This window comes from Gloeophyllum trabeum (genome assembly GCF_000344685.1).
Source record: "Gloeophyllum trabeum ATCC 11539 unplaced genomic scaffold GLOTRscaffold_00008, whole genome shotgun sequence".
In the NCBI taxonomy this organism is placed as follows: domain Eukaryota; kingdom Fungi; phylum Basidiomycota; class Agaricomycetes; order Gloeophyllales; family Gloeophyllaceae; genus Gloeophyllum; species Gloeophyllum trabeum.
The window spans coordinates 1513531-1528186 of NW_006920417.1; the positions used below are offsets into that span (position 1 = coordinate 1513531).

The following is a 14656-nucleotide window of genomic DNA, read 5'->3' on the forward strand; positions in this document are numbered from 1 at the left end:
CTCATGCCTGATGGAGAAGATACCGCCCGCCTCCTGCTATCGACAAATGCTGCGAAACTTCCGAGGTTTCTCCTGCGATCATATCATGTCGTTCTTCTGCGTCGCGATGGAACAGGAGCGGCTTCTGCTATGATGCAGCCGCTCTCGTAGGAACGCCGCAACACGCGGCAAAGGGTAATACGGATTTTCTACCTACGGGGTCTTCAATAATTGGCTCACGAGGAAACAACCTGAGGAATTTATAGGCTACTGATGCAAACGCCCTACAGCGGCAATGTAGCCGAACTTCACTGTCCTATCTTGACAAGGTATCCCAAGAAACGCTCATCACCACGCGAAGAAAGGAAGCTAAGAGGCAGGTTCATACCAAGATGTACGCTGATGCGGTCCTGCAATGAGCCCAACCGAGTTTCTCGGTAGCGGGAGAAGACTGAAGCGAAGTTCAGCGAGTGGGCTTTAGTCATTGACTCCTGCTTGATCTTACCTGGTTTATGTTTATCTGAATCGCGTCAAGAATTCGTCCGGCAAAAGACTGTCTGTCGTATTCCTCTTGAAGACCTGAAGGATGCCTTTCACGCAGATCAGGCTCAGGCGTCCGGTCTCTCCGTGCTCGATAACGAGATCGTGGAGGACCTGCAAAATGGATCGTAATTTCTTCAGACTCGGCTGGGCTCTCTCCTCAACTCTCTGCATCTCCGGCGACCCTAACCTCCGCTTTCGTATGGTACTGAACCTCCCATCCCTGTGGACGGCCGTGTAGTGATTTGGCGTTTGCGAGAGGAACAGTTGAGGGTAGTCCTCGGCCCAACTGAATTTTCCTACCCCCTTTTCAGTGCGAGTGGTCAATTCCAACAAGCTATCTTGAGGAATGTCCGGAGAGCCGGTGTGGATTATCCGCAACCCCGACATTGGATCTGGAACAGCATCATCGGCGTTCAGCCGCTGAGGCAATTCGAGACCCAGGTGTGTGAGCTCGCTAGCGAGACTATCCACCTCTGCATCCTCCGCGGGGGATGGCAAGTAGGCGTTCACATTAAAGCGCAATACAACCTTCAGGCCGCTGAAGTCCTGGAAAGCAAACGTAATGAAGAGGGTCGACGACCGCAGGACAACGCTACCCACATAGCTGACTATCCGGGTGTGTCCTTTCTCGCAGCCGGGAAGACTGGAACATGCCACGCGCTCGAACGTGTATCCAAAGTTCCCGGACGAAGGCTCCGTGGTACGCGCCTCCCACTGGCTGAGCAACACCGTCCGTGATCCCAACAACTGCGTATCAATCCTAAAATCGCGATCGGCTCTGCCGTCGATCCAGCGCAATAGCTTGCGGAGGCACCTCCTGTTGGTCAAGAAATCAGCGGACGGCCAATCGAACGGATCTTTGCCGCTCTTCTCCTCGACGATATCGACCGCGCGCATCATCGGCACAAAAGCACGTCCGGGCACGTGGAACTCGTTCTCGCTCAGGTAGCTCTGGCCCTCGTCGCGGGTCACGCTGAACGGTAGCGGTTTGTTTAGCCATCGGCGCGGGCACCCTGAAGGTGTGGTAAGGCACATATGGTTGTGTAAAGATTCGAAGCTTACCTGGCACGACGATAGTGGGTGTCTCAGACTCCACCCAGTGATACGAGCCAAGATACTGAACATTCTCAATCCGAGCGTCGTCAGATGTTGTACTCTCAGGTCTGGCGAGCACGAGAAGTGGGTCCAAAACCAAGCCCTCCTGGATACCGCGATCTGGAAGCGAGCGGAAACCTGGCCTGGGTGTGAACATGCTGAAGAGAAAGACAGGGTGGAACGAGGAAAGCAGCAACTCGCGGGCGCGCTGCGCGGTGAAGGTCGCGGGCGTAACTATATATTATACTATCATCATCTGATGGTTATCTGTGCTAATCCTGTTACACCTGTCCACCGTTTGTGGGTCGCAGTTGCCTAACCCAAATATCTCATCTGCGGAAGTATTATAACCTGTTTAAGGCGCAGTGGCCGATCTCAGGTAACCGCAGGATGTCGCCACAGCTCCGCTGCGAGACGCCACGGCGAGAACAAGCATTATGTCGGTTATTATCCATTAACATCGTCGGTGGAACAGGCTGGACCATCCACGATTAAGTATACGCAACGGGCGGTAGAAGCTTCTTACGAGCAGAAGCGCGCGCGTCATACGGCGGCGGAGCACGCATAGAATAGAATGCCCAGACAAGTCGCCCGGAAGAACCGCAGACCCCTTCTTAGTATGTGCGTAGAAGAAGAAGAGGGGTATGTATGTAGTTACTACGTATCCCACATGCGTCGGTCCAATACGATCACGTCCCCCACGATAGGTGCTCGAGACCCTGCGACTTCGTCAGCGCGCTTGCATGAACCTTGCTATTAGAGGTCGAGGGGGGGTGGAGAGGAACGGTGGTGAGGGAAGGGGGCTTGTATTAAGGTTGGCTTGGAAAAAACGTCGCCGGCCAGTGCTTCCATAGCGTCTTTTCCGATTCATATGTACAAGAAGGGTTGCGGGTCCTGACGGGAGGGCGGCGAGTTTCCTGAGATGATCTGAAGGCCGGCCCCCTGCCCAAGAATCTGGGAGAAGCGCCACGGGAGGCCTATTCTTCGACGTGGAATTGCCTGCAGAAGCGTGAATCGGGCCATCGGCCGCTCTGAAGAACGCGAGCCGTTCAGGGCACAGTCGCAGTCAGCTACATGAGCTATTGTGATCCATTAATCCAGGGTAGTCGATAGATCATGGAGCGCTAGGCCGAGTAGTTCCCTACTAACGGGGTCAGCGAGGACCGGCAAGCATAGCTTCGAACAAGAAGAGGCTCGCAATGCTTCACCCGTAGGCACAACGAGTAACTACATGCAGTCGAGCTGGATCCTGACCTGGACGAGGATCTGTACACGGACGACGAGCATGACGTGGGGGCGTCACGGTGACTCGGAGAGTGCAGGAAATCCTGCGGAGGAGGCGGTGGGCGCATCCCCCAGCTGACACAGGATATTTTCTGATCCCCGTGCTTTTCCATGTTACCAATGCTGCTGCATGAAGTCGATGTACCGATTAGAGTGAACCACGAAAGATGAGGCTGTATGGTAGCACTTACCCGACCTTCGCTTGCGGGTTGCTGCTTTCCTTCGCTCCTCCTCCTCCTCGGCTTTCAGTGTGATTATACCTCGTCCAGAATTCAGAGCACGACCCCTTTTCTCGTGCCTGCGACGTTCGGATCCCAGATCTACGTTCAATATCCGGGGTCATATCACAACATAGGTAAGGATGTGGGATGACACACGGAGCGTACCCGATGGCTTGTAATCTGCGTCAACGGTCAAGACATGCCGATCGCCTTTCAAGTTGTTCCGTTGATATCGATGCGAGCAGTCGGGCAAAGACAGGTTCAACTGGCCATCCACATTCCACCGATCTATCATTTGGCGACTGGGAGGCGCATAGCACGGAGCCGCTTGTTCATGCGTCCGCGCGAGGAAACGCCCCCTTGTCCCAGCGACGACGCCCTTCAGCATACCTTAGACTGGGTGGGGAATATCATCTCCCCGATCCAAGAGCAAACACTTACGCAACGACCCTGGATCACCATTTCCGGGGGAGAACGGGAACCGCATCAGTCTTATTATCTCCGTTGAGGGATATTAGCGTAGTCTTTACAATGCGGATTGGCGAGTTTGCTATACTGTATAATCGCGCTCGGGCGGTGAGCTTGATGGTTGAGTCTAACTTGACAACCCGGGACCGGGTCTTGTGCATGCAGCGACTCCGATTGGAGTTAGATTTGGGTTTGGATTTGAAAAGCGGGCCGCGGCGGAGGCTTGTAGTGGGGAGAGGCGGATGACGCGCTCCAAGCTGTGAAGGAGAGACGGACCAGATTGGGTTGGAGGATAAGTCGGGTCGGGTGGTGCTTGGTACAGTGATGCGAAACGCGCTGCATCTGAGATCTGAACCCAGGCCTATATGTGCGCGTTTCGTAGTACGTGGACGCGCCACGGGTTCGGATACGTCAGCACCACCGTACTATAGAGGGGGGGAGCTAGGGATTTCTTTCGTTTGGGCTGTAAAGCACATGATATGCTTTTCTCTTCAGAGTGTGCAATCTTCTCTGTCGAGGATGGCAGCCGTTTATCGGACAGAGACGAGCTCGAGAGGAGATCGGGTGTATATCGGCGAGTGTAGTCCGCTGGAGATGGTAACTGCAAACCCCTCGACGGTGTTGGCCTCTCCGGGGAAAGGCTAGACGAGAAGAGCTGGACGTATGGACGAGTCCCGGTGTAAGTAGTAGGCATGGACAAAAGCTCCTCTAGATCTTCAGATTGGAGGCGCGGAGATGTACTTGGCAGCAATCGCGCGAGCCTGAAATGATCCGATACACGAGGCTTGAAGCGGGTGATGGAACTGGTGCGATGGTCGATAGTTCATATAACGCAATGCGCACCGCTTCTTGTCGAGCTTCACGGCCTATGCGCGACTGAGTGCCGCCGTGTCATACCACGGTGTGAGTGCTTGAGCAGCAACGCAACAGAGAAGGCAGGACACTCGTAGTCCCCCCTTGCTCACGCTAGCATAAAGCCACGATCTGAGGGAAGAGCTAGGACATGCCTATTCTTCGACCGACCATGTGGAAGTTGCTTGCAGAAGCGTGAGCAGGTTCTTCTGACGAACGTGAGTCACTGTGCCAATGCTATTGCGAAGGATCAAAAGCTGAGACCAGGGTGTGCGGCCAACTCATAGCAAGTAAACCTTACTAACGTAATCAGCGATGACTGATAACCTGAAGTATATAACTTCTTCGCACTCACATTCCATGCACGTAAACAATATCCTAGGGGAAACAAGTGCCCGAGTACATGTGTGAATTCAAGGATATGGGACTAACAAACACAAGATCTTACCTCTATTGATATTGGCTCAACATAGGGCGAGATAGACTGGAGAAACCCATGGTGGACTCCACAGTCAATCCCATCTCCGTTGGAGTTGACTCAGAGCCAGAGAAGAGGGGACAGCTTGAACGAGCAACGCGACACGACTCACACTAGTTACAGCAATACGGTAGAATGCAGAGGCAAAAGAATGGAGAACATAGAGCATGCTGTTCGGACTTGCCGGCACTGGTTCCAGTGGACTCTCCGTTGGAGAATAATTTGATCAGTTGACAACTGGAAGGAACACGTACCACAACTTCCCAAGATCTCCATTACTGAAAGTTTGTGCCATCGTGGTTTCGAGTATTGTACCAGTTCTCCACGCGGGAAGAGCTTTGGCTGAGCGTGCACATATCTGAACAACTGCGGAGTATACAGGCTAATGAGCTCGTAGTGCACGGAGCGGCAGATGAAGTGATGCAACAAAGATCATGTGTAGGACATTGTAGACAGTCTGCTTCTTTGAGATAAGAGGGGGATGCAAACTGAATCAAAAAGGTAAGATAGTGAGAGGAGCCTTAAGCACGTACAACAAGTTACTACACATCCAAGATTCCACGCTGCTAATTGTCGAAGCGCCTCATAATCTCATCGGGAAGGCAGCTCTCAGTGCTCTTCCGGTTAAATACCTTCAGTACACCGCCGTCGCACACCAGGGACAGTCTCCCCCGGTCCCCGCTATCGACAACAAGCTCCTGGATCTCTCCCAGCGCCTTCCTCAGCTTCCTAAGCCCCGCCTGCGCGCCCCGCTCAATCCCGCCCATCGCAGCGGTCCTCAGCTCCCTCTTCACGACCTCGTAGAACTTCCCGCCAACATGGATGCCGAGGAAGTGGTGCGGGGTCCCGGAGAGGAAGAGCTGCGGGTACGCGTCGACCCAGTCGAAGGTGTCGGCGTTGCGCTGGGAGCGCGTCGTCAGCTCGACGATGCGCTCCTGCGCGATGTCGGCGGAGCCGGCGTGGATGATGTCCAGTCCAGAGGCGTCGCTGGTGGTCTCTGGCGCTTTTGAGCGGGACCCGAGCCCGAGGCCGCTCAGCGTGGCGGTCAGATCGTCGAGCGTGGTTGCGCTGGATAATTTGGTGGCCTCGCGGGGAGGGGGTAGGCAGGCGTCCACTTCGAAGCGGACGACCATCTTCAGGCCGTTCATGTCCTGCATCACAACATATCAGCAGTGTGTCTCGGGTGCAGACCGAAGGACATGCATAAGTCACGATCCTATGATGCCCCGTGCTGCGCTCGCATCCCGGGGCAGGCTCCGTAGTCGCGTTCTCGAACCCAAACCCGAAACTGCCTCTGGCGGGCTCCTTCGTAGTCGCCTCCCATCTATTCAGCAAGATAGTCTGCTTGCCTACCAGCTGCATGTCGATCCTAAAGGTCTTGTCGGCCGTGCCATTCACCCATCGTAATATCTTCCGCAAGCCGTTGCGGTCCGTGACGAAGTCGACTGAGGACCAGTCGAAGTCGGGTCGCCCCGTTTCTTCCGTTACCATGTCGACTGACTTGAATAGGGGGAGGAGGACTGCGCGCGGGACGCGGAACCCGTTTTGGTCCACAAAGACAGTGCCGCTGTCGCGTTGGACCATGAACGGGAGAGGCCTGTCCGTCCACTCCGGCGGCGACCCTGTCGCATGCGGGTGAGAACACGATCTTGGTGGAAGGGAGGATTTGAGCTCACCTGGGACGATAATCGTTGGTTTCGCAGCCTCGACCCAGTTGTACGAGGCGAGGTATTGGAGATTCTCTATTTTTATCTTTTCTTTGAATGATTCTGCAGAAGGTTTGCTGAATACCTTGACAGCTGTCGCCTCGAGACCCTCATGGTAGTCACGGCGAGGCGTGGTAGGAGCAGACGTCGGAGTGTTGGATGCCCGTAGAGGGTATCGGCCTCCTCGTTGACGATACATCGTCTGGCAAGCAGGTGCCGATAGCTCTCGAAAACTGTCGCTTTATATACCGTCCCTGCAGGGGTTCTGGAGCAACCAGTATGCCCAGCGCTCGAACAAGGACAGACCCAGGAGGATCGAGAAGCACCAGATTATCAGGCGCATGACACAGCGCAGCTTGGGAATAATAGGGTCGTGGCGGACAGAAGACGCAATAGAGAGGCTCTGAATAAGCTCTGAATGACGCTCCATGCCTAGAAACATCCGGGAGAGGTATCGAGCACCAATAGTGCGTGAGCGGCTATGGGTGCACCCCTACCGTCGGTCTGTTGATATTTGGGGTCATTCATAATACAACCACGGGGTTTCCATCCGGGGACGATGATAAATTATGGGTTGCGAGCGAGCTGTGGGTGTATTAGGTTTGGAAGGTCGTTGAAGCGGCCTGCTTCTGCCAAGTGGTGCGTCCTGTACCAGATCAGTCGAGAAATCTCCGTTGAGCGATAGCGCCGCGCAATTCCTCCGTCTTATTTGGCATACTAGGGTATCCGCTACGGTACTGACCAAGCACGAGTTTACTATCGCGCTCAAGCAATACCGTAGGGAAGAACTTAGGATATCTAAACAAGCGCTCTTATGATCGTGTGGCAGGGTACCACGAGCAGCGCAACGTCAACGACGCATTTCGCCATCCAGTTTCAGCAAGATCCGGAAGGGATCACTCTGCTACGCAGAGCTTCTCAAGACTCCGTGCAGTTACTAAGGAGGATAAAAGCGACAGTATTGCTGAAGGATTTCATGGCGGCTAAGCATAGTCGAGTGTTGGTGCAGGATATGCGTGGCCCGGGCCCACGCATTGCGTTAGCTCGCAACGTACAGACGTCGCAAAGGGGGTTTTAGGAATTCACGGGGATAGTATTGAGACCCACCGTCATGGTCATCGCATATTGATGCCGCAGGGATCGATGCGCTGCGTTGACGGCCAAATAGGAACCTGTCTGAAGCCAGTCAATGCAGAGAGAAGGCAGTCTTTCAACCAGAATGTGATACCTATAATGCAGTCCAGCTTATTCTCCAAGCAACACAGCAAGCAGCCACATGTTACTGTAGCATGAATTGTGCTGTGTTCCAGACCGCCTCGGGACACACTTCAGGGCGTCAAGCTTGTCCTGGAGGAAGTCGCGTACGTCCGCGGATTGCCAATGGAGAGACACATACACTGCGTGTCTTCCGCTATTCAGCTCGAGAGATCACCCTTCGATCTTAGGTTGAAATCGGCCTCTCTTTCTCGACGCTACTCCGAGTTGGCGGCTGCCATCCTAAAGCCCCTAAAGACAAATTTGCAGGGCACCATAGTGGGCACTGTATACAAGAGAATACTGCCGGTGAAGTAGAGCAAGAACAGAGTCAAAGCTAAGTACATGCGCGGGAGCGTGAGCACCTTCATGTCTCGGGGACCGTCCGCCGTGGATCGGCTATAGACATTTAGGCGAATCCGCAAATAGAAATGCATGTATGAAACTTTTCGAAATGACTCGGCCAAAACGTCCGATATTCTGTCCGACCCGCAGACATCGACTATCAGTCGGCGCCATCGGGTGTATCTGACGGCCAGAGGTACCAGGCAGCCATGAGTGAGTGCACGCCCGGACTTATCGCGAAATAAAATGCTCAGAAGGACGGGTACTAGATGCGGAATCGTTGGACGGACGGTTATTATTCGCAATCCCTAAGAAAGGTGTGTACGATATGTAGTCCGAAGAATGAGACGATATTCACGCAGGCTGATCCAGGGAGATTGCACGAAAAATGCATGGAGCTCCTGGCTGGTGAGCACGCCGCGCAAGTCCCGTTAACCATTAACGGCACATGCAAACCACCTACGCAGGTGCTGATATCCAGTTTCGAAGGCATCACAGATTAGATGTGTGTCTCGTCAAAAACCACCCCATGGCCCTGTACGTCCTCCCCCACCCTCCACCCAATTACCCTCCTGTGCTCACTCGCGCGCAGGGTCTTCCTCCCCGCCGCGGACATCCCGTCCTTCGTCGGCAAAGGTAACGTCGACCTCGGCATCACAGGACACGACGTGATCCTCGAAGCGAAGATGGAGGAGCACGTCACGGAGGTCCTGCAGCTGAACTTCGGCAAGTGTGCGCTGCAGGTGCAGGTGCCCGAGGCGGGGTCGATCAAGAGCGTCGAGGATCTGGCGGGAAAGCGCGTCGTCACGAGCTTCGAGGTGCTGGCGGGGGAGTACTTCTCGAAGGTGGATGACCGCTTGCAGCTTGCGGGGGAGAGCCGTACGAAGATTGAGTATGTGAGCGGGAGCGTGGAGGCGGCTTGTGCCCTTGGACTTGCGGACGGAATCGGTGTGTTCTATCGCATTCAAATCTAGCTGTGACAGCCCTGATGTTCACGTTGCGTACAGTCGACCTTGTCGGTTCGTAGCAGCACATTCAGACATTTACACGGCATATCCTGACTTCCTACAGAATCCGGCGACACGATGCGCGCAGCAGGTCTGCACGCCATCGCCACCGTCCTCCAGTCCGAAGCCGTCCTCATCAAAGCCAACTCACCCAAGCGCACCGAGCACGCGTCGCTCATCAACCTCATAACCTCGCGCATCGCGGGCGTCGTCGCCGCCGGCCGGTATGTCATCTGCGAGTACAACATCCCGCGCGAGAGCCTGGCCAAGGCGACCGCGGTCACGCCTGGGCGCCGCGCGCCGACGATCAGCCCGCTGGAGGACGAGAATTGGCTCGCGGTGAGCGCGATGGTGGAGAAGGGCCGGATGGCGGTCGTGATGGACGAGTTGGTGGCGATCGGGGCGGAGGACGTGTTGATATTTAATTTGGATAATTGTAGAGTCTGAGGGACATACGTAGAAGTTCTGGTTAATGTATTGTACTCTCTTGCTTCGACTGGGACCTGCCTAGGGTAGCTCTTTCGGATGACGGTCATCTACCCGGCTGACGGTACGGAGAGACTTCGCCGATCCATCATTCTAAGGCAATGTCTGGACGAACGTGCGTCTGTTGCGGTATTCTTGAGGATGTTATCGGAGCGCCGAAGGTCCGCACGAAGGCGAGGTATCTTCTATACACGTCAAGGTGCCCTGAATGCTTTCCACACTTGAGCTGCTTGAGGATGAACACCGCTTCACTTCGATTTCAGCTTAGATGGAAGATGGGCATGATGTAGGCCATCGCTATGAGCGGACCGAAAGCTAACCGGTGGTAGGGTGGAACCGTCGCAGACATGATATTCAATCCACTAAGATTCGAGCCTCCACGGGCTACAGTGGATGGCACAATTGGAAGATGAGTTAGTACTGAAGTAAGCACATGCTCCATCGAGAGAAGGTGTTCAAGAATGAAATGGTAGGATTACTTAGCTTCCCAATTGCCGTTGTGTTGGCACGGAGCGTGACATAGCGGGCACGATCATGTTCCAATGTCCTAAATGTCAAGCTCTATGGCAACAGCGAAGTCGAAAGCACGGCGTTTGAGTATTGAACGCAGAATCCCCCCTGCAGTTCCGAATTAAGCGAAAAGTTCAGTCGCTATGGACCGCTGGTTTGAAAAATAAGCACGGGCAAACGAGTGGGAGAAGTCATCAGCGACAAAGGCACCTCAGGCTCTTGAGTGGCACCGCAGTTGCGCAGGAGGGCGGTGGCTGAGTATATGCGCCAAATAGAGATAAAGAAGAGCAAATACGGAGCAAACAACGCCATCGTCGTCGGCAACGTTCGGGAGCACTCGCGCTGTAGCAAAACCGACATCATGCACGCCTCGCTCGTCCGCCGCCAGCTCGGGGGGCTCGTCCCCCCCAAAATCGCCACCCCATCCATTCTCGTGAGCAGTCTTTCCATGCTCTCGGACATTGAATATCTCAGTAATTGCTTGACGAATTATTCTTAGTCTTCGGGACAAGGCGCAGGCCTCGCACCGCTAGTGCAGTTCTACTCGAAGCTGCCGAAGGGCCCGGCACCCTCGACTGCGGGGTACGGTATCAAGGCGCGCTACTTCAACGGCAAGAACGCTTCTGGCAAGCCGCTGCTAGTCCTGATTTTTGGCATGGCCACGATCGGGTACACGATTGACTATAACAGTGCGTCTGCATCAAATATTCGTATCCTGACGCGAAAACTAACTGCTCCGCCAATCTTTAGTGCACTTGAGTGAGTTGGTATGCGGTAAGAGTATGTCGGGAGTACTGAACGTTTTTTCTAGAGCACCACAAGAACCACGCGCACTAGAGGGCGGAATGGGGAGCGGGGGTGTAGGCAGAGGATGTACATCGGACTCGACGCGAATGATAGATTTTGCTCTCACCAGCAAGACGTTCATCTCCCTGCTAAAGTGATCCGCCGACTCGTTCGTCCGCTAAGGTATGTGAGAGAGTCATTTGCTCCCCAGGTGTGCTATCTTCCCTGGCGGCTAGTGGTCTATCACGAGAGAAAACATGTAAGCCCGATTCATCCTTGTGAAACGAACACCAGTCTCATGCTCATACAGGTCCATGTCACGAGGGCTGGCGTGTTGTCAAGGCAAAAAGTTCCGTCGTAAATCGTCAGCTGAGGCCCACCTTGCGTTTCCTCGTGCGAGGACCCTGAGTACCTGAGAAGGACCGACGCGCGCAGGTTATGTCCGTGCCTTCGGGTCGGAGACATTTCTTCGGGCTGGCTTTGGCCCCCATCTGCTCAGCAGCCGTTATTTCCTGGGTTCTTGAACCCACGCGAATATGCATTCGTTCGTGAGCGCGTTGACCGGGATCTTCGCAGATACATCGAGGTATCTGGGCATCCCGGTTTCGCGTGATGCTTGAGATTTCGTCGTGCCTTCTTGTGTCCGAGGCCTCTAGCTGACGCCGCAAGTCGAATACTCGTCCGCCCGGATACTCACATAGCTAAGTGTCGAGATCTATGTAGTACGCATTGTTGACACTACGGCTAGGTAAGCGCCCTTACGAGATGCCCTCTGACAAAGGAGAACGGACGCCACCGCGGCCCGTTCATAAATCCCAATGAAGTTTACTACAGCCAAGAAAACCTATATGCGGCCTCTTGAATTGTACTCTTCGGGCCGTTGAACGTCCGCACCCTTGCGCCCCACCGAATAGTACTCCATACTTCAGCCCGCCAGACGTTCGGTGCCGGGAACGTGCTTCCCTCGTCAGCTGCTACACCTATTCACCTGCTTCCATGGACCGACTTACACTGCATTCCGTCTCTGTCGGCACAAACGAAGAGCATCGTGTTCCATCCGGCCCCAAGCATCGTGTATCCGACACACGTACTTGCCCTGGACCTTGGCTCCATTCTGTATGCGCGGTGCGGCCGATACAGTTTTAGCCTCTGAAATAGCTGCCGGCGACATCGCGCCTTCGATCGAGCTGTGGCACCGCTCCGGTCCCTGATTGCTGTGAGCCATACGCCAGAATCATATTTTCACCTTCTCATGCGAACCCCGATAAGGCCAGCGGAATACAAAGCGCACGATGTGATGTGTTTCGCAGTACATGGCAGGTCTCTGCTGACATTCACCCGCGCCTTCTGTGAAGGCCGTCTTGTCGCCAGTCTATCCTTGCCGGAGTGGGCATATATCCTTTCTAGAGCAGGAAGGTTACGCCATCCTGGCTCACCTGACTGCAAGGGACGTCGTCCATGCGGGCGCCTGTGTATTTTTGGGCAGCGTGGTACAGTACTGCGCCCTCGTGACGGATGTGAAGAGTGCTCCATCCCCATCTTCCATCGTGGATCTTCGGAGAGAAGATGGTGCTGACATTACGGGGGTATATTACAGGGTAGTGTACATGGGGGTGATGATACAGGTCATGATGCAAGAGCGGGCGGGCGGGGGCCAAGAGGTGCGTGTTCGAGTGTGTCGTCCTGGGCCGGGACTCATCGTTGTCGTTTTGCAGCCGCTGCGCGGCACGCCCAGCAGTACTCGTCGACGGCGTCGATGTCTTTCTGCACTTCCTGGCCAAAGTTCTTTGTTTGAATGTTATGTGAAGAGCAAGAAAGAAGCACGATGAGCACCGGACGTCGGTGCGGTGAAGGGAGGCGGCACGTACTTTGTGGCAGCTCTGACTTCTGCACGTCGATGGATGCCGGAGACTCCGCTCGCACCGGCTAGAGCTGCAGTCCATGATCGCGACGACCAGATGGCGTTGGAAGTGCTGCGAATAGTGAAAGAGGGCGCGTCAGTTTTGCTTGATCGACGTGCGTCAAGGAACGGGATGACATGTACCCCGCATTTCGTCCACCGCGTTCCTTCGCTGGATAGAATGGACGTTAGTTGGCGCGAGTGAGTCGGGGCGGGTAAGGCGACGTACGCGACCTGTTGGCACATTTTCGAGAGTGTGCTGAGTCTGAACAAGAGGCAGGCGAACGTGCAACAGCGTCTTATGACTCGCGAATGACTCGGCCGGGTGAACAGATGGGTGCTCCGGGTGCTGCGTAGTGGGGCGCGAGTCTACTAGGTTCGCGAGGGGGGAAGCAAGAGACGGCGGGCTCCCGAGAGGCGCGTCCTTTATGCGATTTCGCGAAGGACAAAGACCGGATGCTTGGGCCAAGTCATTTAAAATGATATCAGCCACAGCGGTTTATTATTAATTACAAGCAGTGCAGCTGGCGCTGGACAGATCTCCGTGGGACGCCGCCGAGCAGCGCACATGTTTCCAGCCATTCGAAGTCTCCCAGCGAAGCCGTGTGTCGTATCAACGGCTGCAAGTGCCTTTCTGGGGGGGTGGCTGTCATGCGCCCGAACCTGCTGCATTGTCCGTTTCGGAAGCAAATCGCAGGGTTCGGCTGCCAGACTGAGGCAATTATCGGGCTATCTTGGTGAAAGAACGCGTCTTCCGATGATGTGCCTCGGGCGGGCAACCCTGGGCAACCTCGACTTCGACTTCCTCTGCCCGGCTGGAACTTAGATAGGCGTATCTGGCTGCGAGCAATCTCCTTTTGTGGATGTGGCGGAAGGAGATGCGCGAATTCCCCCGGCGTACGAGGATGCTTCTCGCTTTATCACCCGATGCTGCTCTCACACCTCCAGCAGCAGATGATGCTCCGGATGGCTAGTACTTTTCGAGTTACATCAGAAACATCGTAGTGGTGCTTCACCTCTCTGACGGCAGGCTGCGATGACCTGTCCCTGTGACGCTGCGGCACGGAAACACGCATTGCCAGCCTTGGGATCGGGGACACGTCTTGTCGACTGTCGTGGTCGTGTCGCCCGGTCTGACTTGAACAGCATCATCGCACGCCACAACTCTGAGGGCTGCCGTGTCCTCTGATGCCGCAGTAGCTATCTGATAATTCTGCTGCCAATCGGTCTACATAGCGTGCGGCAAGACGTCGGTCCCGCGGCGCGTCCCCTTCCGTGCGGTTCGTATTTGGTTTAGACCCATGTGCTCGTCTTCTCGATATCTGGGTTCGATCAACAACGAGTCGAATCGAGTCCCCGACATACCTGTAGACGCACCGGTGACGCGCCCTAGTCCGTGTACGGCACAATGGCCTTGAGTTTCCCTGTGGCGTCAGAATGCCCAGACTTTCCAAGACAATGCAGCGGGAAGCAGGACGTCAGGATCGCTTGGAACTGTCAAGATAATAGCTACAGTGACTATGACTTTGCATGCGCAACTATACAGTAATAGCACTTGGACGCGCTGTGGCCTGTCGTTCAGTCTCATCTGATGTTTCAGAAGTGCAACACCCTTGCCGGCCATTGGACTCTATCCGGCAACAAGTGGCCCATTGGTGCGCATTAGACCTTTGACGCAGAAGTGGTCGTATTTTGGGCGGTTTAGCGAGGGAACTTCAGTAAAACCCGTGGCTCGCGAACTG

At 54.8% G+C, this 14656-nt stretch overlaps 4 protein-coding genes across 4 annotated transcripts; 2 read left to right on the forward strand and 2 right to left on the reverse strand.

Moving 5' to 3' along the window:
- Positions 1-495: 495 nt before the first annotated feature.
- On the reverse strand, positions 496-6830 carry GLOTRDRAFT_77669 (uncharacterized protein; the record flags this gene model as incomplete). Its single annotated transcript, XM_007868916.1, has 4 exons — positions 6597-6830; positions 6112-6542; positions 5728-6071; positions 496-733 (listed from the first exon to the last, which is right to left on the reverse strand). Exons 1-4 carry the CDS (start codon positions 6823-6825, stop codon positions 496-498), a joined length of 1242 nt encoding a protein of 413 aa, XP_007867107.1. The 5' UTR covers positions 6826-6830.
- Positions 6831-8352: 1522 nt separating this feature from the next.
- GLOTRDRAFT_77673 (HisG-domain-containing protein) lies at positions 8353-9779 on the forward strand. The gene is made up of 7 exons (XM_007868917.1): positions 8353-8438; positions 8495-8542; positions 8598-8633; positions 8693-8762; positions 8818-9173; positions 9233-9244; positions 9297-9779. The coding sequence occupies exons 1-7, from the start codon at positions 8435-8437 to the stop codon at positions 9677-9679; spliced, it is 909 nt and encodes a 302-aa protein (XP_007867108.1). The 5' UTR covers positions 8353-8434; the 3' UTR covers positions 9680-9779.
- A 788-nt stretch (positions 9780-10567) lies between these two features.
- On the forward strand, positions 10568-11161 carry GLOTRDRAFT_77677 (uncharacterized protein). Its single transcript, XM_007868918.1, has 4 exons — positions 10568-10661; positions 10728-10917; positions 10979-10987; positions 11040-11161. Exons 1-4 carry the CDS (start codon positions 10590-10592, stop codon positions 11063-11065), a joined length of 297 nt encoding a protein of 98 aa, XP_007867109.1. The 5' UTR covers positions 10568-10589; the 3' UTR covers positions 11066-11161.
- A 1548-nt stretch (positions 11162-12709) lies between these two features.
- Positions 12710-13160, reverse strand: GLOTRDRAFT_42660 (uncharacterized protein; the record flags this gene model as incomplete). The annotated part of the gene is made up of 3 exons (XM_007868435.1): positions 12710-12799; positions 12883-12987; positions 13059-13160. The coding sequence occupies 3 exons, from the start codon at positions 13158-13160 to the stop codon at positions 12710-12712; spliced, it is 297 nt and encodes a 98-aa protein (XP_007866626.1).
- Between the last annotated feature and the right edge of the window lie 1496 nt (positions 13161-14656).

Bases quoted from the DNA above. Each gene is read 5' to 3' on its own strand.
- GLOTRDRAFT_77673 (XM_007868917.1), top strand. The intron at 8,543-8,597 runs GTGTGTACGATA...AGGCTGATCCAG, and splicing joins ATTCGCAATCCCTAAGAAAG to GGAGATTGCACGAAAAATGC. The intron at 8,634-8,692 runs GTGAGCACGCCG...CCACCTACGCAG, and splicing joins ATGCATGGAGCTCCTGGCTG to GTGCTGATATCCAGTTTCGA.
- GLOTRDRAFT_77677 (XM_007868918.1), top strand. From the start codon at position 10,590: ATGCACGCCTCGCTCGTCCGCCGCCAGCTCGGGGGGCTCGTCCCCCCC. The intron at 10,662-10,727 runs GTGAGCAGTCTT...AATTATTCTTAG, and splicing joins TCGCCACCCCATCCATTCTC to TCTTCGGGACAAGGCGCAGG.